This window comes from Lithobates pipiens, unplaced genomic scaffold (assembly GCF_037356315.1).
Source record: "Lithobates pipiens isolate NorthernLeopardFrog02 unplaced genomic scaffold, aLitPip1_a1.2 Scaffold_8, whole genome shotgun sequence".
NCBI classification, from domain to species: Eukaryota; Metazoa; Chordata; class Amphibia; order Anura; family Ranidae; genus Lithobates; species Lithobates pipiens.
In genome coordinates, this window is record NW_027507903.1 from 238,247,495 (window position 1) to 238,271,953 (window position 24,459).

At 39.5% G+C, this 24,459-nt stretch overlaps 1 protein-coding gene across 1 annotated transcript in view; it reads right to left on the reverse strand.

The window, feature by feature from the left end:
- TRHDE (thyrotropin releasing hormone degrading enzyme) overlaps positions 1-24,459 on the reverse strand; it is a 1,116,537-nt gene that overhangs the window by 606,265 nt on the left and 485,813 nt on the right. The window contains exon 4 of the mRNA XM_077468366.1: positions 9,601-9,755. Within this exon, the coding sequence (XP_077324492.1) occupies positions 9,601-9,755 (155 nt within the window). The remainder of the gene's footprint in view (positions 1-9,600; positions 9,756-24,459) is intronic.

Consider the following 24,459-nt stretch of genomic DNA (forward strand, 5'->3'; position numbering starts at 1 on the left):
AATTAGTCTTAGGCTCATATAGGTCTAGGGACCCCCCAATAAAGGTTTAACACCTTGATCACCCCCTGTCACCTATTATCACTGTATAAGCATCATGGGTCACGCAGTTTAGCTAGTTTCTTTTTTATATCGTCTGGGCACCCACCATATTTTATCCAATAAAGGTTAGGTTTAAGCATCAGATAGGGTCTGCGTCACCCCAGGCAGTGTTGGATTAGGGCCAGTAGTGCTAACACCCACGCATGCACCATACACCTCCCTTAGTAGTATAATATCTGAACGGATAAATATTTGATATGATCAGAACTGTATTAACGTCCCCAAAAACGCAGTGTTAGTGGGATCAGCCCAGATACCTGCTAGCACCTGCGTTCAGCCCCTCCGCCAAGCCGAGCCTAGCCCACCCAAGTGCAGTATCAATTGATCACGGTCACTTACAAAACACAACACACATAACTGCAGCGTTCGTATAGTCTGGTTTGACCCCTGCGAATGCTAACAGGTTTTTTTCGTAGCTTTTGAATCAGTCGCTGACAGTCAGGTTCTTTTTTTCTTGTGAGTCTCACTACTGTACCAGTAAATTTAGAGACTAAAATGTAAAATTAAAGGTACAGTAGTGAAGAGGCCTACATGTTTCTGAGCATGACAGATAGTGAAGAGGAAGTCTGTCAGATTAAGGCTTAGAATATGAACCTGTAGACAGCAGCGGCACATGAAGAATTTAAAATATAGACAATTACTTCAGTAGCATGAAAAAGGTGTTGAGTGGTACCTCTGGAACTAGTTTACTCTGTACAACCATGAAATCCTTGATTGACAGCTTGTTACATGGACAACAATTGTGACTTAAATCATTTCATTGACATAGGATTTCAAAACAACATCCAAAGTTGAAAAGCAATACATCACTTACAACAATATCATGAAACCAAATGTCCTTTCATATCATAGCGCGAGGGTCGACCGTCTCTGAAGGTGAATTTATCATAGACACACAAGAGCTGCACAGGCCCAGATATCACTGCCACCATATGAAAAAAAAGGGGGTGAAATATAGAAAAAATAAATCTATGTGTCCCTGGGTGTTTATACAGTATCATACAAATAGAAAATATAATCTGGGAGTCCCAAAGATAAACTCCCTAAATTTGTGTCCCTGATATACAATCCAAAAAGTTATATTCAGAAACATATACATGGGCAAAAATTCACCTACAAAAGCACCAATAAACCAACAGTAATATCCGGGCAAGGACTAGTAAAACTACGAAAAAGTACCTTTTTCTTTCATTGCATAGGCCATGTAATTTACTGCCGCTTAAAATAAATAAACAAATACATATCATCTTCACTTCCATGCTTCCAATCTCCTATAGTATCATTTTAAAGTAATCAAAACTGGTGACAGCTGAAAAGGGATATCCTCCAACAAAATTCAAGCCCTCTGCTTCATAGGCATGTCATGTCAGCACAACTCTGTGCATGTTGCCACAATTAAATAGTTTGAGGCAGATAGGATATTTGTTCCAAGCCCGCCCCCTGTGGGGGAAGGGGGAATCTCTTTCCCCACCAGGAGGAGGCAAAATGTCATCCATGACCATGGTTCTGGCGTATCGGGAAACCATGGCTGTGCGCCGTAGTGAGGTTATATGTAAAAAATGTTACATCCAGCTACGTAAAAGGTCACTTCTGGAAGCACGTGTGACCTGTACAAAGCAAATTTAACCCTTAAGGGGAAACACGGGCCATTTATCTGAAGTGCACCAAAACGGTGCACTATTTTATGTGAGTGGTATTTTAAATAATTTTAACAAAATATTGGTGGGAATACAGAGAGTACTACGATTATTGATTCTTTTTGGGAGAAAAGTGGAATTTGTCCCATGAAGTGATGAGGATGGAGATGGATTGAGGTATCTGGAGGCTTCTGAGGGAGAGACCAATCATGGCATTGAGACCCCATCTTAAAGGGGAAGGGGCATTTTTACCCAATCTATTTGGGTCAAATTAAGAAGATGAAAGCATCAGATTGATTATAACAGGATTGCACTGTGTATGGTGAATTAAAACCTTGATGAAACAGAGAGACTCGGTGTGGATTAATATAAATAAAAGATTGAGGATATTTTCACAAATAACACTTTGACAGTAATATATGGTGGACTGAAAAAGTTTGATTGCAAGAATCTTGAAATGTATAATTTTATATTTTTTTGAAGAGTATTTATTAGCAAATGAGTGGTGTATATTTATAATAGGCAATTTGTAAGTTACTGGTTTGGATTGTCCCACAAAGTATTTTCTAAAGTAAAATTTTCCAGCTTTACAGCACACAAAGTAGGTCTTCCAAGTGTGATGGTAGACTTCATAGCCTTTAGTAGCATAGAGCCTTTAGTATCCCTCTCTCTAGGGCTTGGGGTTCAGTGAAGGCATTAAAGCCAGCAGTCAAAACACAGGATGGTGGAATGGCCTCTGTGTCAAATGGTATGGCCAATCTTAAAGGGCCCATGAAGAGTTCACCAGGCGCTTTATGAAGTCAGAGTATAATGTTCTCCTGGGCCAGTTCACTGCAATGAGAATCATGGAACTACCCCTCCCATTCTGCAAAGAAAATAAGAAAGAAGTTTTAATGGAGAAAAGAGTATATCAATTTGCACTGATCTCACAGAGTTACTGGGGCATCTACCATGAATGCCTGAGAAACCCTGGTCCTGGTGAGAAACCTATCCAGCTTATTGTTGAATGAATGAATGCTTGAAGATCCACATCTGGTGTCCCTCAGCTGCAACAGAGGTATAGCAGAGGACTAGCAGCCCCTCCTATATCAGTCCTGCAGCTCGGAAGAGCAGAAGTAATTACGCGATTGCTATATTGGGCTATATAGAAAAGGTATTTAGACACTTTTTTGGAAAAAAACAAAAAACACTGCCAATATACGAGCGCAAAATGAGAAGGGAGAATACTGATTTAAATCTTGGACTTTACAGACACTTTAATTAAAAGGTTTTAAAAACGTTATAAGGAGAATATTGGCCTAGGTTGCGAGTCAACAAAGTAAGAAATATGCCATGAAAACTTTTGCAAGGCACTGTATATAGTTGTATATAAAATGCACTATCTTTTAAAGTGTTTTCCAGTGCTAAACCTTTCATCCAATTTCTAAATTGTTGCATTTGTAAATTTCAAAAGCCAGTATAAAGGATAAATAACTGGCTTTTGAGATTTATAACACTTCTAGGTGTAACTACATGCCCTCCGGAATATACGGCACTGCATTATTTTAACTGACAGTTGTGACGCTGTACCCAAATAAAATATATGCCTTCTCCAAAGTTTGTATTTGATCACTTCTGCACTTTTCACTTTTTGCAATATAAAACAAAATAAACAATATAAACAAAAAAAAAAACTATTTTGAAAAAAAGAGTTTTTTTACTTTTTGCTATAAAAAAACATATCCAATAAAGAAAATTTAAAAAAATCAAATGTCTTCAGAAATTTAGGCCAATATGTATTTTGCTACATATTTTTTGTAACAAAAATCTCAATAATAAAAAAAAACAATATGGATTGGTTTGCACAAATGTTATAGCATCTAAATACTATGAGATATTTATTCATTTATTTTTATTTTATTTTATTTTTAATTTTTTTACTAGTAATGGTGGTAATCAGCGACTTATAGTGGGATTATGTTATTGTGTACAACAAATTGGACACTAACTGACACTTTTTGGGGACCGGTGACACTAATACAGTGATCACTGGACTGACACTGGCTGGGAAGGGGTTAACATCAAGGGAATCAAAGGGTTAAATGTGTTTTTAGACAGTGCTTACTCACTGTGTGGGAGATGCTTTTACTAAGGGAAGGCATAGATCCGTGTCTCTGCTTTTTAGGAACACAGGATTCATGTCTTCCCTACTGACAGAACAGCTATCTGCCTTGTTTACATAGGCAGATTGCCATTTTGCCTGTGAACAATCGGTGTATGCCGGCTGACATGGAGTCCACAGTACCCGCCACTGGGCTCCTGCTGTGTGTGATCACAGTGGCAGCAAACTGCCAGCGGCGCGCATGCTGGCCCCAAACCCGGAAGCCCGCATGCGTGCCCCAGACCCACAAGTGTCGGATCATGTACTATGTTAGTGATCCAGCGCAGCCATGCCACTTTGCCGCTGTATATCTAAGTTATGCAGTCAGCATGTGGTTAACTACATTTTTTGTATAGTTCTCCCTTAAAGGGGCGTGGTGGGATGTTTCCTATGCTTACTTGCTTTTGCTGATAATCCTACCTCATTCCCATCTCAAAAAGTTGGGAGGTATGTAACATGTGTTAATGCATGCATTAAACACACTGCATCCGGGTGTTAATGGAAATTCCCAACACTTTACTTACACATTTCTACTCATTTCCTGTTGTGTTTCCACACACAGACAGCAATAACTAAACTGACAGGGGATTAATTGCTGCCCTCTCTAACCTAAGATTGTAAAGAAAAATGTATTTATATACAGTAGGTGCCGCTGATATTGTGTTTCCAGCGCGATCCTGTCGCGCTGGTTCCCGGCGACAGGCTTCTCTAATCAGCGCGATCCCGTTGCGCTGGTTCTCGCGCTAGCTGCAATAGGAAAATGTAAATTTCCTATAGTAGCTAGAGAGCGAGAGAGCGACGATAATGTCGCCTCACTAATGATACCAGGCCCTTAGGTCCGGTAGGGATTTTAAGGGGAATCCCCTACGCTGAAAAAAATGGCGTGGGGTCCCCCCAAAATCCATACCAGACCCATATCCGAGCACGCAGCCCGGACGGTCAGGAAGTGGGGTGGGGACGAGTGAGCGCCCCCCCTCCTGAGCCGTACCAGGCCGCATGCCCTCAACATGGGAGGTGGGTGCTTTGGGGGAAGGGGGGTGCCCTGAGCCCCCCCCCACCCCAAAGCACCTTTGTCCCCATGTTGATGAGGGCAAGGGCCTCTTCCCGACAACCCTGGCCGTTGGTTGTCGGGGTCTGCGGGCGGGGGGCTTATCAGAATCCGGGAGCCCCCTCTAATAAGGGGGCCCCCGGATAGCGGCCCCCACCCTATGGGAATGAGTATGGGGTACAATGTACCCCTACCCATTCACCTGTGAAAAAAATGTAAAAAAAACACAACACACAATGGTTAAAATAGTTTATTGCACAGCTCCGAGGGTCTTCTTCCGTCTTCGGGGGTCTTCTCGCCAGACTCCTCCGCTATCTTCTGCTCTTTTGCTAGCTCTTTTGCTAGCGGAGGAGCCCAGCTTTCTTCTTCATTGCCGCCCTCTTCTTCCGACTTCGGGGGTCTTGTCATCCTCTTCAGTTCTTCTTGCCGGGCCCCTGCTTCTTCTTCCATCTCTTTTACTAGCGGTGGTCCAGTCTTCTGTCGCCGCTGCCTCCACCGCCTTCCGTTCTTCTTCTTCTACATTGTACCCCATACTCATCCACATAGGGTGGGGGCAGCTAGCCGGGGGCCCCCTTATTAAAGGGGGCTCCCAGATTCCGATAAGCCCCCTCGCCCACAGACCCTGACAACCAATGGCCAGGGTTGTCGGGAGGAGGCCCTTGTCCTTATCAACATGGTGACAAGGTGCTTTGGGGTGGCCCCCTTCTGGGGTTGAGGGCACGCGGCCTGGTACAGCTCAGGAGGGGGGCGCTCGCTTGTTCCCCACCCCCTTTCCTGACCGGCCGGGCTGCGTGCTCGGATAGGGGTCTGGTATGGATTTGGGTTTTTTTTTTGGCGTAGAGGATTTCCATTAAAATTCCTACCAGACCTAAGGGCCTGATATGCCTCCCAAGGGGGAAGCCATGCCTTTTTTTTTATTTGGCGTGGAGTTCTAACTTAGGATTCATACCAAATCCAGTGCCTGGCATTGGCGGAAAATCCTATTCGGATCCTCACACCAGTGTGAACCCGGCCAGCGATGCTTGTCGCTTATCGTGAAAGGAAGAGAAACATTTTTCCTTTCCCGATGCGATCGAGGTTGGCGCTGGCTCCCGCGACGAGGCTCGTAGGGTGTCAATCTCGCAGTCACTTACTGTACACTTTAAGAGGAATTTAAATGATTGTGGGGTTCTGACCACAAAATCCATCTGATTTTTCTGACGGATTTTGTCCGAAACTGGTGTTGCATACACACGGTCGGACAAAGTTGTTGGAAAATCCGATCGTTCAGAACGTGATGACGTTCGTTCGTTATGACGGTACTACATTCAGGCTAGTAGCCAATAGCTTTGGTCTCGTAATTTGATCTGAGCATACTTTATTGGTCAGATATTCTGACGGAAAAAGTCAGACGGAGTCCACACGCGGTCGGATTATCCGACAGCGCGGTCCAATCGGACATTGTGTACAAGGGCTTATATGCTCTCAAAAACAGAGATTGAGGAATTTACTAAAGGAGCTGAGAATCTTCACTCAAAAATTTGACTATGTGTGTCCCATTGTGTGCAAACCTGTACTTGGAGAGTAGAAACCATGATGTGTCAGTGTACCTATGCAAATTTCTGTGAAGCACAGGTACATTGACATTTTTTGAAAGGGCTTTTTTATGGCCTATTGCATTTTTTTATTTTTTTTTGGATACCTCATAAATAATCCCTTTATTCTTTAGTTCATGACACATGACACCTCATCAATTGCATTTCTTGATGTTCCTTATTTTCAGGAAAGAGAACAATAAATTAGGCACCAACTTATTCAGGACACCTACAGCAGGTAACTCAATGCTCCATGCAGCAAGTTTCCATCATGCTCATTTGATATGGGGCATTCCTATGAGTCAAAACTTATATTCAAATTGAAATTCCTCTAACAATTTTGATTTTGTACTCAAGGCTAGAAGACTGTGGAGCTGTCTCCCCAAACAGGATTATAAAAAAAGTTTCAAGAAGGCATGCCAGTGCGCAAAAGCAATCCACAAAAAGCAGTGAACCTAACCTGTTATTATAGCAAGGTGAGGCCAAAAAAGGGACCAACCATGGTGTTTAATCACTTTCCAACTTGACCAAAAACATATTTTGGAAACGTTGACATATTTTATCTTAAAAGTATTTATTAAAAATGTTGGTGAAGATCACATTTGAATGCAATATATTGTTAAGCAATTAATGAGCCTTTTATTCTGCTGCCTCGTGGTACTTTAATAATGGCTATACACACTAAAATCTAATTGTACAATCTCTTTACATTTAATAAAGATAATCTAGTAAAGTAATATGAGCATAAAATTACATAACCCAATCAGTTTCTATCCAATCAAGCAGGCCCTTACATTATACACACTATATTACCAAAAGTATTGTTGCCTGTACATGCACATGAACTTTTTATGGATCCCAGTGTTAGTCCGTAGGGTTCAATATTGAGTTGGCCCACCCTTTGAAGCTATAACAGCTTCAACTCTTCTGGGAAAGCTGTTAACAAGGTTTAGGAGTGTGTCTATGGGAATTTTTGACCATTCTTCCATAGAAGAATGCCGCCTGGTATGGACTTAAAGGGGAACCCCAACGCCGCGCGGCCCCCCCTTCCCCAAGGCACCCCCCCATGTTGAGGGCACGCGGCCTGGTACGGCTCAGGAGGGGGGGGGGCGCTCGCTCGCCCCCCTTTCCTGGCCGGCCGGGTAGCGTGCTCGGACAAGGGTCTGTTGTGGACTTGGGGGGGACCCCCACGCCAATTTTTTTCGGCGTTGGGGTTCTCCTTTAAGTCCATTCTAGGCGGCGGGGTCAGCGACGTCTCCTTCGCGGGCCCCGCCTACCTGGAGACGCGCTCGAAATGAGCGGACTTTCCTCCGCGTGTGTGGGCGAGTCCGTTCAATTCAAAAGTAGGGCGGATAGTATGGCGGACTTAGTACGCCGTATTAGTCCGCTCAAAAAGTGGTGTGTGTGGTCAAGTCCGTTCATTCGAAAGTATGACGGACTGTCCGTCGGATTGTCTGACGGACTAAGTTGGCCAGACAGTCCGCCCCGTGTGTACGCGGCTTTGGGAATAATTCACTTAAATCTGTCCAAACCAGAATCTAGTAGAAATCCCAGGTATGATAATTTTAAAAATAATAATAATAATAATCAAATCAAATACACTGAAATTTGCTCAGTTGCAGAATTGTCATTGCTTTTCAGTATTTGATGACGGATCTCCCCACAAATCACTATCGCTGTTTTCTAGCTGGTCTAAAACCAATTTTCATGTAAAGGGACGGTTTTGGTTGCTATGGACAATCTCCAGTTTCCAGGCAGAAAGAACAGTTTTTATAATATAAAACTGCACGTAGGGCACTGGACAGACCACTAGGGGCAAAAGGGATGTGAAATAATTTCATACAGTAATGTAATCTGTAAGATTACAGTATACTGTATGTATTGTGTGTGTGTCACTTTTTGAATTTGATGCCGTACTCCATCCCCGTGGGTCACAATGCTCACAGGAAACGAAGCCCAGCTCCATGATAAATCAAGTGGAGGACAAGCCGCTCACACTGCGGAGAGACATTGCAGGATCCAAGGGACAAGATAAGTAAGGTCTTCCTTGATCCTGCGATGCGATCCCGAGTCTGGGTTGGGGTTACCGCTTTTGGTTCTGAAATTCCACCCGGAGCCAGAATCAGGAATACCTCCAAGGAAGTTAAAGTAGATCTGTAAGAGGTTAACTAGTAGCAATACAGAGTGACTGGATGTTGTTTAGGAACAGCATGCCCAGGATAATCTCATCCCTGGACAAAATCCTCTGGTTATGAGATGCATGCAATATTATACCAGTGGCAAGATTCTCTCCTTTTCACATGCTGATTTCAGTAAGTGCCATGTATAGCACTATTGAATGTAAGTTAATTGGTGGTTAAATAAAAAGGTTTTAAAACAATGCTTACACTATTGGGAGCTTCTTATTTGTTCACAAAGCCAGTGGGAGAACTGTAGAGACATGAGTACTGCAAGAGATGGATAATAAAAATTCAAGTGTCGTAGACCTTAATTTCTAATATGTCAATGACCTCTGTTTTGTAAGCCTTGGTTGTAGCACAGAACTAAGTCTGGCGTGTTCTCTGCAATGCAGTGGTTTGAAAATGTGAGTATACAGAAGAATCATTGTTCACCAAGAAACTCTATTTGGACTCTTTTGTTACAATTAGTTTTTTGCACTATAGGGGTTTGCACATGTAGGTATACAGGATACACAAAGTTTTACTGAGATACTTTATTTGGACTTTTTTTATACTTTTTATGAATTTTCATTAAATTGTATAGAGCTGATAATTTGAGTAGTTTTTATCAAATGGGCATATTTGTATAGACCATAGATGTGCTTGATTTTGGTTTAAGATTACTGCCATAGGTGCTTATGCACATATATAAAGAAAACTGCATCTATTGCTTTGTTCTAAAAGTCAATTATATACAGACAGCACAAAATATTCACTATATATGAATGTGTGTCGAGGAAGAGTAGATAGATTTCATTACCTTGTTATGATCCATTAAAATGATTTTTTATTAGTAATTTCACTAAATGCAATTGATTTTTTCTACAAAAAAATACTTTAAAGTCCAAATGTTTACTGTACATCATCATTTCACATTACCTACCTGATGGCAAATTTCATGCACAATGACCATGGTGACATCAAGTAAATAGGAAATTGAAGAGATACTTTGATCAAGCAGAATTCTTTGCTCCACGAATACGCTTAATCCCCAGTTTTCCATAGCAGCATAAGGATGTTTAGGCACAGCTAATAAATCTAGAACAAACAAAAATAAACATTTTAAGGTTCCAGGACTTTCCTTCATTCAAATACTGTACTTCTACATAACGGCAAAAATGAAGAACTGCAACAAAAGTCAATCTAAAAAAACTAGGGCACATAATAAATGGAATGCCATATAAATGTGTTTAAGAAAACCAGAATACAGTTGCTTTAGCATATCAAAAGTTTACATACCCATATTAAAATTGCACATTAAAATAATAAAATATGATACATCCTAAATAATATAATAATGTAGTTATTGAAGCACTCTATATCCTTTTAATAATATCTTCCAATACGATCTGAGGACAGTGACTTATAAAAACAGATTTTCTACTGCAGATATGGAGGCTTTTAGACTATCAATCCTTTTTACATTTTGAAAAGGACAGTACAAACTGTAGCAGTAAATGGCACCAATAGTACAAATTAACACATAAGTCATGAGCACTGTATTGTACCAAATATATAAAATATAAGGCGGTCACAGTCATGCAAGATGTGTAGAGGCTGAGCACTGAAACAAGAGTGAGAAAATGGAAAGAAGAAGAAAGGAAGAGAAGGGAACAAGAGAGGATGACTAGGAATAAATAGAGGGAAAGAAGGTATTGGAAATGAAATGGGGATTAGAGGGTAATGGAGGTCTCATAGTTAACCATCAAATCATGAAATTATAAAAGCCATATAATGTAACTCAGAGCCAAGGCACTAAGGGATTGGGAACCAGTGTGTACATTATATATTGTATGTAAATGATTCCATGTAAAAATACAAGAGTGTTACAATTATCAGTAAGTTAACAAGCCCAGTCTTTTTGTGTTCGGCGCCTTACATAGTTAGTCAGGTTGAAAAAAGACCATCTAGTTCAACCACCAAAAAAAATATATCTGAGCGAACATTTTTTTAAATGTAGCAGGAGTATTTAAAAGCGCTATAACAGAAAACCACACTGGAGCATCATTTTGTTTTCAAGATCACATCAAGGCACATCAGGCTGCACTCAAGACATGTGTAATAAAATAAATGTCTTGAAGAGGGAGGCCAACTGCACAGGCCAATTCCATAGAGAGCTAAAGCTGTATTCGAAGGAGTAATAAGTGTGGTTGATGAAACAGATTGGAAGATGTCGCTCCAGAATGATAATAGTTTTGGGCATTGCCACCAGATATGAATAAGAGAGTCCACATGGTTGCAATTTCTCCAGAAAATAGGATATTAATAAACAGGAAAACAGTAGGCAAGTATTTGAGGTGTAACATATTATATACTAGTTTTTGGACTGTTTCCTAATGAATCAGGCATAGTACAATTGATAGGTAGAAAAAGAGATTCCCATTTCATGTTTCCATTTAAGCATCACAGAAAGCTTCCCAGGTAATGACTGTCCGAAGAAGGAAGTGTAAATAAACAAAATGCCTCTTTTAGTCACCTCAGCAAATGTATAGAAGGAGTAAAGAGAGTGTGGAAATTAAAGCGGAATTGCAGTGATTTGTTTCTTTATTAAAAGTCAGCAGCTACAAAAAGTGTTTAGCCACATAGGTTTTAATTTGTTTTTTGTTTGTTATTCAATGGAACATGATGACCAATCCACTTATTTAAATCATCTTTAAAACACTTCTACTTGACTTGTTTTCTCTTTGCTGCAAATAGTTGGTCTCATTTAGTGTTGTGCAGTAATGTCACAGCTTATTGAGGTAAGCTTTTTGAAATTTTGAAAAAAAATAAAGTTTTTTAAACCAATATGCCTCTCTTTCTGTAACTCATGCAAACGATTACACCATGATCTCTATTACCTAATTTGTCTCCAACTTGCACATCTATAATGAACTTTAAAAAATCTGTGTTGTTTGAAATGAATAGCTCCAACTGATCATTTTTTCTCATTGGAGGCCATATATATACAGCATATACTATTGCTACACAAGCCATATTGTAATTTAATGTTATTAAAATTAACTTTCCTTTCAAACTGCAGCACAGTCATTTTCTGTAAAATTTAATGAAATATGCCAACCCTTAAGGCATTCTGTACACAACACTTTGAGAAATGTCATGTCCTGCTTGGGTGAACAACACTGCATTATGATAAAATGGTTTTAGGCATAATCTGCAGCATAAATTACATTTATGATGAGATACTTCCTAAAGGGTTACTTGTAAAGGGATGCTGACACTGCAACTCATCTCAGCAGATCCCTGAAGTTGTACCAGTTGACTAAACAAATTAGTCACTCCCATTCAGAATCAGTAAACAAAGATACAAAGTGGAAACACACTGCTTTTACACACTGCTTTTACACACTGCTTTTTCTTTAGAGCAGAAACAGACACAAAACTGCAACAATGATTGTTAAAATCCTCGCACTATACAGAACACAGATCATATAGAAGATATTTTTATTTCCTCATCAAAAGGAGAGATACTCTTTAAAAAACGATATCTTTAGAAAAAAGTCTTTCTTGAGTGTGCAGTTCCATTTACCCAAACAATCTCAGGATAAATAAAGTTTCCCTCAACATTGCTCCTCTTACCCGTCATTTCAGTCTGTGAAAGGTGCTGAGATTTTTCTCAACCCTTATGTTAGGGGGCCTATAACATACTCTCACCATTAAATCACTATATATTATGGAGTTACAGCCATAACAATATTCACTTTCAGTTTGCTCTTCACATACATACATACATACTGTTTCCCTCGACATTAGCAACCCAGTCATTTTAGCTGTCCAACCAGCTTTCACAAAGTCAAAGTGCTCATAACAGAAGTTTTAGGCTACATTGAAACCAGCGATTTAGGCCAGTGCAAATTGTAAAGGCATAAATGTTCTCCTGTCTGTGGCTCAGTGCAGCTTCCGGTCCTGTTCACTATAATGACAGGTCGCCAATAGCCACAGCTATTCGAAGCTCTCTGAACAGTCAACAATTACCTACGGTGATTGCTGCTGGACATGCTTTGTGTGAATCCAGCAGCAATTACTACAGGTAGTCACTGGCTCTGCACCCGCTGGCCACCTGTCAATGCAGTAAACAGGGCTGGTAGCCACATTTGGCCATTCAGAGTTGCATCAGGAATCAGAAGATTCCATCCACTACAATTGACACCCACCTAAATCATCAGTGTGAATGTAGCCTTAGGCCGCGTACACACGGGCGGATTGTCTGCCCAACTAAGTTCGTCAGACAATCCGACAGACAGTCCGTTCAACTTTTGAATGAACGGACTTGACCACACACGATGAACAGACAGTCCGCTGAAAGCTTGCGCGATGACGTGTACAGCACGTACGACGGGACTAGAAATACGATGTCCAATACACTGCAATGCAACCTTCGGCGTGTAAATCCTTTCTGAGCATGCGCCATACTTAGTCCGTCCAACTTGCCTACACACGAGCGGACTGTAACCAAGTTTGGACGGACAAAATTACGGAAATTCCGAAAGACTAAGTCCGTCAGACTGTCCGCTGAAAAAGTCCGCTGAAGCCCACACACGAGCGGATTGTCCGCTGAAACACGGACTAAGTTGGGCAGACAATCCGCCCGTGTGTACGCAGCCTTAGTTCATCTATTTTGTTTGCCAGCTTTCTTGCATTTGTGAACATATTGTACATTTTAATGTTGTATAAGTTTTTGATATTCTTTTATTACAAGTTTTTGAGCTATAACTTGATTATACTACTCTTTTTGTATTGGACTTAAAGGGGTTGTAAAGGTAATTTTTTTATTTTCTACATAGGTTCCTTTAAGCTAGTGCATTGTTGGTTCACTTATCTTTTCCTTCGATTTCCCTTCTAAATGTTTTTTTTCTTTGTTTTCTTTGTCTAAATTTCTCACTTCCTGTTTCACCCCAGTAAGCTGTTCAGTAAGCTGTTCTGGCTGACTAACCACCAGCTCGGATGATGGTGAGAAGTTTACTGAGGAGAAACAGGAAGTGAGATATTCAGACAAAGCAAAAAAACATTTAGAAGGGAAATCAAAGGAAAAGGTAAGCGAACCAACAATGCACTAGCTTAAAGGAACCTATGTAGAAAATAAAAAATTTACCTTTACAACCCCTTTAAGTGATGCAATTTCTCTGTCATTTCGTTTGAGCCCTGAACCCTCCACTATTCCACCTCCTTCTATATCATATTCCCTCTAGCTCTCCATATGAGATGTACTTTCCATATCCTATTCCTCCCCTGAGATCTTAGTTTAAAAATTCCTCCAGCCTTCTAACCATTCTCTCCTTCAAGAGAGCTGTACCATCCCCTTTTAGATTCTGGTCATCTTTATTGTAGAGCCAGTAGCCATTTATCATGACACTCTAAATTAATTAATGGTACAAAGTTATCTGCAAATACGAGTAAAGCAATGGGCAAATTAGTTAGCCTTAAAAGTAATTTGCATCAACTTGGGATAATTGGGTGTTCAGTTTGGATTGCTGATTTACTCGGAAAACTGACCTAGACTCCTTACCTATTCCCTTTCATTGCACATGTGAAGGTCTACCCTATCCACTTTCAGTGAATAGGCCCTACACCTCATCCACCCTTCCTGAACAAAGATAAATGGGCTAATAGGCATAGGACTGTTTTATAAAAAAATGTCATAATACACATTTATGGGTATACCATGTCATTGTTGTGTAACTGTCCTTATTAGGCTAAGCATTACTTGGACAACTAAGTTCAATGACGTTATTAATAGCATGATGAATTCATAAGCCTAGGCTCTTTGGCATCATTATACAGTATATTAGGCAAACACTTATTGATTAGAATTTGTATAGTTAAAAAAAAAAATAATGCAATAGCAAATCCTGATAGATTTGTTTTCATCACTAATTATTTACTGTTTGTTTAAACATTGTCACTATCCATTACTTGATTAACACATTGGCATAAATAGAAAGCATTGTATCATGCAATCTAGACCATATGATTAGAGAATCAAGCATCTGCTGGATTTCATTAATGCTGTTTATAATTCCACTGTCTGCACTGATGGATGGGTGATATGATACCACTCTGCTACTGAAAAAGTAATATAGTGTAAAGTGTTAGTTCACCTTGAACTTCTTGCCAACCATGTAACACATATATACAGTGTCAAGAAAGTTGGGTTTTAATGCTCAGCTGCTGTGCATATGTGTTTATGGTGGCAGGAGCTTGTGTGCTGACAGCATTCTCACAGCGCTCACCAAGCCTTCTGATTGGGAGCCACTTAAAGGGCTGCCAGAATGTGGCATTAAGGGGTTAATGATTAAAAAAAAGAAAAAAAAAAATATGAATTACAGTATCTTAAGTACATTCTGTTTTAAAAACAATGCTTACTTTTAAAGCAGCTTTTTCTATTGCCATTCATTCTCCTTCCTGCAGATGGCAGGATGTACAGAGCATTGGATGAGCAGCCCCAGCAACTCACAAATAAGCACTTGGCTTTTATCACTTTCCATGCATGTGCACTCTTCTCTTTCTCTTTATCTTGCAGATTGTCAAAGGTGAACTTTAAAAGGAAAGTATTGGGCCATGCTATAAAATGGGTATATTTTATGCTTTCAGACACGATTCACACAACCTTTACTTAAGATTCACACTTTTCTCAATTGAATTCAATTACAAAAACATGGGAATCTGGGATGAAAGCCGTGTAAATCTTGTGTAAAAATAACAACTCCTTTGTGTTTTTTGGGCATTACATCTGTTTGATATCCTATCCTATTCCATTCCACCTATACTCCAACCAAAGAGACAACACCAAGGCCCTAACTATAATCTGTATGATCTAGATGAGATATAACTGAGAGAAATTATTATTCTCAAGACACTCAATAATTTTGTGTCTTCTTTATAACATCTTTTCTTGAAAAAGCTAAAACCACCAAATGATTTTAAACACAGATATTGAACTGCTTTATAATTTGAGCTACTGTAATAAATCTAGAAGCCCTACAGAACAGAATCTAAAATGTTTTTAGAAGCATCATTAAACAAAACACTAAGGCTTAATCTTTAAAAGAAATGTTATTTTATATATGGGCAACGTTGCAGAAAGTAGCATATGCATTTTCTTGGACATTCTCCATGTGTCACTTGGCACATAGTATCCTTGTAGTCTGCAACCATAATAATAAGTGCCATAACAGAACAGTATAAAGCTCATCGCTTGGGCGGGGTAAAGATGCAGTATGAAACAGTTTAACATATAGGGTCAATTTATCAACATAGTTAATGTAAACCATCCTTTCATTTAATATGTAACATTCTTAATTTAATACATTCACTGTGATGTACTTGCACATAATATTGTCAAACAAGTTTTATCTATGTAAAACACCAACCAAAGCCCAGTACTCTATTATTTCAAGTGAAATTTTGTGTTGCACATCGATAAGACATATTAGTGACACAAAATAGGTTATCAGTGCATTTTATTGTTCCTTATTACAGAAGAAACAAATTACATAACATTAAAAGACATGAACAATGGATTGATTTCCCAGAGCTTTTGATATAAACAGCAGCGCTGTATGCATTGTTAATTTTAAAGGTCCCATGAGCAATGCCAGAAGTGGGAAAAAGCCATCAGGATAGAAAATACAGTGAATTGTCTAGAAATTAACAAAGTACATTTGTAATGTTTTCCTTACAAGTCTTTGGCAAACATGCATATCCATGGGACAGCACATGCTGGCTGAGCTCCATGTAGGCCATCATGCATGGCACACACTTATCTCAGCTTAAGCACAAGAATAGTATACCAAAGTCTTTAAATATTGTATAGTATCTAAATGTGGATGGATTTCTATTGTTTCCTCTACACAATTAGGAAAATTTTATCATGAATCATGACTGCATCTAAGTTATTCATATTGGACACAATTTTGCTTACTTCTGTGGGCTACCTGTTTAACTCTGTCCATGTTTATAGTTATAAGCTGATTCAGACAGCCACTTTCAGAAAATTCTGAGACTCCTTGTAAATCATAGAATACTTTGAATCTCAGTTGCACTCCTTATAACAGTTGACCATTATAGCAGTGTAGTAACAAATGTTGCTGTGCAAAGCCAATACAGAAAAATCATGGTGTACCAGCACTCCAACAATGTTCTTGCACATCTATTAACAACACATCCCACAGCTGACATAGTGACAATAAAAAATATTGCCACATCACATTTGTCAGCTGACAAATGTGATGCATTATTAATTTGCAAGACATTGCTTGAATGCTGGTGACATTCTGAGGTTGACTTACTAAAGGTAAATATGCGCACTTTGCATGGGAATATTCCCTAGAGTATGTTGAATGTGGTGAGTTTTTACTTTGCAAAGAATCTCATGAAAAATATCAAAAGTGGGGAACTGTGTGCATGGAAAATAAATTCATTTTTGTTTGCACATGATTGGATAATAGAAGTCAGCAGAGCTTTACCTCAATCACCAATCAGGATGCAACTTCCTGCCAGAAACCACAAATCAGACTGAGACAAAAGTACAATTAAATCACACTTGTTTATTAATAAATAAAAATAAAAAGGTAAATAGAGTAAGTCAAAGCATAGCCAGAGTCCAGTAACCAGATCGGGTAATCAGCCAGGACAGAAGACAGGGATCCAAGTGGAACAGCAAGTAGGCAGAGGAGCCATAAGTGATCTCAGCAAAGCCAGTCTTTAAACAGGTACGCAGGAGATGGTTTCTTGTGATTTGACCAAGGTGAAGGCAGAGATGAAGTGAGCTAGGCAGCTTTAAATAGGCAGGTCAGACAAGCAGGATCAGGAACAGCTGGGTAATTGTGGAGAGAGATGAAGAGATGCCAATTAGCCGACAGCTGAGCAGCCAGCTCAGAGAACGAAGGGCTGAGCCAGCCCTGACACTTCCCTTGCAAAATGATCAGTCTAAAGATTTCATTCATACTGGCTACCATGTCCCCATTCACAGGAACTGTTAGAAATTCTTGGGAGCAGATATCCAACTAGACTCCCGTCTGTTCCACGCACAGCTCCAAATCCTGGTTAAGGGGACGCCAGCTATGGTTTGGAGAGGCAATTTCCAGACTCAAATAGCTCACCATATATTCTTATGGTTGGATCATAAAACTGACTAAAGTCAGATTTGGTTTCCTAAATTCTATAAAAAAAAAAAATGCATTATTCTTGATAGATACTGATTTATTAAAAGCAAATCATTCATACATACATCATTGTCAGGTCACCTAAGGCCAGGTGACAGATGCACACCATTGGGGTCGGGAGTGCACTGCTAAGGTAGTGGACCCTATTGCTGACTGTTGCGTATGGAACTTTGGGTGGTTCAGGAAAGCAGGTCCACTGGAGCACCAACCCGGATCCCACTGGAAGCTAGAGCATAAGATCCCCCAAGGCCCTGAGTCTAAGAGCCAGCAGGTGTACACCAGAGCCTCTAGTGGTAAGGATGGTATGCACTGCAACTGGCTCCAGGTTGCGGCCCGCAGGGTCTTCCAGCTCACGCTTACGGTAGGCTACAGGAGGATAGAGAGGAAGTAGCAGCCCAGGACAACAAGGGATAGTCAGGAGATAAGCCAAAGGTCGTGGCAACTAGCAGACAAAGATAGCCAGAGAACATGCTAAAGGTCAGGGTAACAAGCAGACAGGGATAGTCAAAGAACAAGCCAAGATCGGTAACAAAAACAGAAGTAGAGCACATGGCAAGCAGGAGACAGAAAACCAAACACACAATATTACTCGGGCAAGGCAGGCTTGGACAGCACAGTGTTAAATAATGTATGCTGTAGAGGCTAGGGTGGAGCCACACTGAGGGAAGATTACTTAATCGGTGTGAGAGTGCAGCCTCAAAGCTGATACATAGACCAGGGGTAAGCAGACAGACAGGGCATGAAGGTATTACTGGCGATTCATGACAATCATCCAATCATGTTCAAGCAAAAATGCTGTTTTTTCTTGCTTGTTTTTGTTTCACATTTTTATGATATCCAGGGAAAATCCAATTACCTCTCAGGGCTTTAGGAAGGATTTTTCCCCTGCTGTAGCAAATTGGATCATGCTTTGCTAGGGTTTTTTCACCTTCCTCTGGATCAACTGTGGGTATAGGATTGGGTATATGAGATTGTATGATTTTTTTTCTCTTTTATTGGTTGAACTGAATGGACTTGTGTCTGGACCATGAGATTAGTTACTTAGGTGTTAGTTTTGTGTATTTCTGCTATGGAAAATGGTGTGCTTAAGGTCTGAAGGTGAGAAGGAGACATAGATGAAAGGTCTAGGGCATTTTCTTTGTAGATGGTAGAAGGGTTGTTTTATCCGCTTTTAGGTTGTACATGGAACCATAATAGAGACTAAAAGTGTCTGCAATATCCTTTGGCTTACATAATTAAGCTTGGGTAACTGGGTGATGGATATACAGGAATTTAAATTTATGTTCATGACCATGTAGCCATCTAGCCAGAATTTTGCCTGCTCTATTGCCAGCTGCATGATAAGTAATGTTCAATCTCCCGGCATATTTTTCTAAATTGTATAAGAGAGCAAGGTGAAGTTCGTGTCAGAGTTGGGCAAGTTTAGACCATAGGGATGGCATTGGCATCATTTTATTTTGTGCTTCCAGGGATTTTATATCAGTGAGTAGTTTATCTAAGTGCTGCTGCCTTTTCCTCTTATTTTGCTATCCTAGCTTAATAAATATACCCCTAATAAATGCTATGTGGGCATTTCATACCGTAAATGGGTTATCTACAGATGAGGAATTAACATTGAAATACTCAAAGTGCTTCTCTAAGGTCACTTTAAAGTCTGCAGATTGTAGAATATGCGGATTACTGTGCCAAAGAAGCGTAGTCAGTACAGTATTAGAGTTCTACAGATGTAGTGAAATTAAGGCATTGCCAGACCATGCTATTGTGTTTATAGCTGTAGTAGAGATTTTTTGGAGAACCTGGTTGACCATTAAGAACAAATCTATTCGGTATGTTTGAGTAGAGAAAACGTCTTTCTTTTGTTGGTGTGTAAGCATCGGCAGGTATCAAAGATCATAAGGGTTCTGGGTGTTGAGAAATGGTCGGCCAGTTTTGCTTTAATCCATTCATTTTAATCTCCATACTTATCATTAGCATCAATCAGATCATCAAGGAGAATGGGGAGTATGAGTGCCAGGTGAGGATGGATGTGCAGCATCTCTGTGGTATGAATTTAGCTGCAATTTAGCTAGGGGAGAGGATCAGGGGAGCCTGGAGGAGAGAGTGAGGTGCTGGCACCATCTTAGCTGTGCCTCTGTAAATGTGGGGTAAAGAAAGCAGTTTCTGCGGCTGTCAGTCTTTCTTCCTACTCTACTGGACATAGCTCATGAAGTGAAGAGATCGGACCACCATGAGAGCCCGCTGTGGGAGATTTTGCAATCACTGTGAGCCGCTTGGTAATCACACTGCTGGAGCTCCTGTTCTAAGCTGCCATCTTGGCCAGTGCTAGCCACACCCCCTTGTTAACTCTGTAAGCATTAAGTAGGGTTTTTGCATAATTTTTTTTTTTTTTAAACGGTAGCTGTAAAGTCAGAAAATATTTAAATTATTCACTACTTCTTTAGTTCCCCCACTTCAATCTATGCCTTTCCCCTTGACAGGCTTTTACTAATCCTACTTCACAAGCTAGACTCTGCAATATATCTTCAGTCATTATATGTATTTGCCTATTCTATTTCAGCTGTGCCATTCTAATATGCTATGCACATTTGTGCTGAGCCTGATGGTCTAGCTCTTGGTGTTGTTCTGTCTCATTCTCGGCAGAATGGCACGGGCAGGCAAATTGGCAAATTGGCGTACAGGTATGTCCATTTGAAATTGCCGCCAGTGGCACATGCGCATGATGATCGGGATCCCCGTGACTCCAGTCGCGGGTCCAGCAGACTCGATCGCCGTGGGGATACCCGCGATTGTCTCACGGGGAGGCTGAACGGGGAGATGTGGAAGTAAACATCATCTCCCCGTTCTGCCTAGCAACAAGTGACACTGATCTCTGCTCTCTGTGATTGGAGCAGAGATCAGTGTTCACTAACACACAGCCACGCCCCCACAGTTAGTAACACGCCCCTAGGACACACTTAACCCCTTCACTGCCAGTGTCATTTACACAGGAATCAGTGCATTTGTATAGGACTGATTGCTGTATAAATGAAAATGGTCCCAAAAAGGTGTCAAAAATGTCTGATGTGTCCGCCATAATGTTGCAGTCACAAATCATTGATCGCCGCCATTACTAGTAAAAAAAAATTAATAATAAAAATGCCATAAAACTATCCCCTATTTTGTAAACACTATAAATTTTGCATAAACCAATCAATAACCGCTTATTGCGATTTTTTTTACTAAAAATACGTAGAAGAATACATATCGGCCTAAACTGAGGAAAAAAAACGGAGGAAACATTTTTTTATATATATTTTTGGGGGATATTTATTTAAAAAGTAAAAAATAATGTGTTTTTTTCAAAATTGTCACTCTTTTTTTGTTTATAGCGCAAAAAATAAAAACCGCAGGGGTGATCAATTACCACCAAAAGAAATATCTATTTGTGGTGAAAAAAAGACGTCCATTTTGTTTGGGAGCCACGTCACACGACCGCGCAATTGCCAGTTAAAGTGACGCAGTGCTGAATCGCAAAAAGTGGTCTGGTCTTAAGCCAATGGTTCGGTCTGAAAGTGGTTAATGGGGCATAGCCTAAAACTTTGGGACTCAGTACGGTATTCAGGCAGCTCATGTCATCGTTCCTCACTTTTCTTCCCCTTTTGAACAACCCCATGTTCCCTCCGGGACATGAGCAACCACATGCTTTTTTGTGATGGTCTGCACATGGGTTCTCCCAGGTTCAGCACTTTCTTGGGCTGTGTACCTTTTCCTTCAGGTGCTTGATCTAGGAGACCCATGAAGCCCCCTCTGTGGAATTGTTTCGCTATATCCAATTGCGTCACTGGATAACCTCACTCAGGCACCATGATAACTTCCTGTACCAGAAACTGGCCTTCAAGCACATATGCTTGCACTCCCCAGGTGTCCCTGCCACCATCTTCATGATATATTCCTCCCTTAATTCAAGAAGCAGCAGCACTCTAGCCTCACCTTCCTACGTGTCCAGAAGGGAGCAATACCTGTCCCCTATTGCAGATTGGAACAAAGCCTGGTCCAGTATAGCAAAGTGCTCTTTCAATACGACCACACTGGAGGCGGCCTACAAACTCCTCTTCCACTGGTAAAAAAGAAAAAAAATGCTAATCACTTCTCCAGAGCAGTACTATGGTAACATTATATTGCTGTGGTCACTGTGTGTTAAAAATAATTGTAAAAACAAGTAATAAAACCTTTTTTTTATTAAAAAAATGTATAACTTTTTTTTTTTCATACTGTTACCAGTCAGTGTCCCTGATCACTGCCACACCAGTTATATGATGATGCTATACTGCACTGGTGAAAATATATATATATATTTATTTTTTTTTTTTTTTCTTAATTTTCCAAAAAATGATCAGAAAAAAGTACAACTTAAAAAAATCGACCATGCCTCCTACTAAGTACCTTGGACTGTCTACTTTCCAAAAAGAGGTCATTTGGGTGGTATTTCTACTGTCCTGGCAATTTAGGGCCTCAAGAAATGAGATAGGCCATAAGCACATCAGAATTGATCAATTTTCAGATATATACCAGTTTGTGGACTCTCACACCAACTAAACAATATATACACTGATTTGGGTTTATTTTAATCAAAGAAATGTAGTAGAATACATTTTGGGTAACATTTATGAAGAACAATAATTTATTTGCAAATTTTATGACAGAAACAAAGAAACATGTAATTTTTTCAAAATTGTCTATTTTTTTATTTATTTAGCAAAAAAAATAAAAACATTGGTGATTAAATACCACCAAAAGAAAATTCTATTTGTTAAAACAAAAATATAAAAACTACGTTTGGGTACAGAGTTGTATGACCACGCAATTATCATTCAAAATACACCAGTGCTGAAACCTGAAAATTGGCCTGGACAGGAAGAGGGTAAAAATGGCTGCCTGGTACTGAAGTGGTTAATCACTGATGTGTGAAAAAAATCACACAGCACACTGAGCACTGAGTGAGAGATTGAGTGAAGATTGGATGTAATTTACTTCATGAAATGTATTTTACGCTTGAGAATATTTGATATTTTGTGTTGAATATATGCACAGGTAATCACTGTATGACTACATATGAATTTGTTTCATGATATTAATTGTATTTATAGTGCTGCACAGTGGTGATTGATATTCATTCATCATATAGTGGAATTTTGGTTGCATCAGTGTGGGTTTATGAAATGGTTTATCATTTAGGGTTTGTACACTTTTTGGTCTGGTGCATTTTTTCTAATATTTAAAGTATATGTATATTTCTATATAGTTTATATAGTTTTGGGGTTTGTTTTGTACCCATGTCTCAACAACCTTAAAGTAATTTTCAGATTTATTTTTTTTCTCTGCTGACCACACATTTAATTACTTCACTCACTTAACAATCAATTCTTGAAAGACAGCCTTTGCATGCCTAATGCATACTTAATGGTTTCTTAATCTTGTAAAATGTATTCTTAATTTTTATTGTTATAATTTGAAGACCTTTTTCACCAATTTCTCTGGTTACGGTTTCTGTCCTATCAAGGGATAATGCTTGCTAATTGAAATATGTAACTTAGGCTTGGTTCACACAGGGGCGGCACGACTTGCAGCACCGCGACCTGCACACGATCAGCGGCGACTTGCAAAACGACTTCTGTATAGAAGTCAATGCAAGTCGCCTGAAGTCGCCCCAAAAATAGCACAGGAACCTTTTTTCTAAGTCGGAGCGACTTGAGTCGCTCCTATTAGAGCGGTTCCATAGTACAGAACGAAGCGCGACTTGTCAGGCGGCGAAGTTGCCTGGACAAGTCGCCCCTGTGTCAACCGAGCCTTACTGTACTTTTGTTTGTCTTTTCAAGTCAATTTTTTTGTAAAGGTGAAAAACAAAATAAAATATTTTTTAAAGACATTATTGCATGTACCTGGAAACACAGACATTTATTTATGTTGTTTCCCAATTCTTTGTTGTATATATTTGTCTTTTATGTTAAGATATAATTTCTCATGTGCTTTAAGCATTACTTGCCTTTTTTTAAGTTATAATAAACAAAAACTCAAAATAACTATGCTTGTTAAGTCATGCACACAAAATATATATGTAAATCATTAGAAAAGGCAATCTCTTAATAAACAGCGATCACTAACATATTCAAACTGTGCTAGCTTTCTCTGAGTTTTTATTAGAGGTAGAACATTCATTTTACACACTTCCTGCACTTCTACAGCCATACAAATTGACTTAATTAATTATTTAAAGAAATAATAATACAGATAGAGAGTCATTGAATAAGTAATACCATGGTTTGGCTTTGTCTACCAATAAATTAGCTTTTAAGAACTGCTAGGCTGAGGTAGTTGAACATAGGTGTCTTCATTTGTATTAATTTTTAAAATCTGACTTTATAATTTCTCTCTGTTACTAAATGCTGTTCTATGTTTTAATTATGTCTCCAATTTGTAAAGCATTGGTCACTATTGACTCTGATACAGCACACTGAAGAAAATCTGTTTAATGTTCAGAGGTCAATTACATAAACAACAGGTTACAGCTAGGGTTCAAGAATTAATATGGACAACTGGAC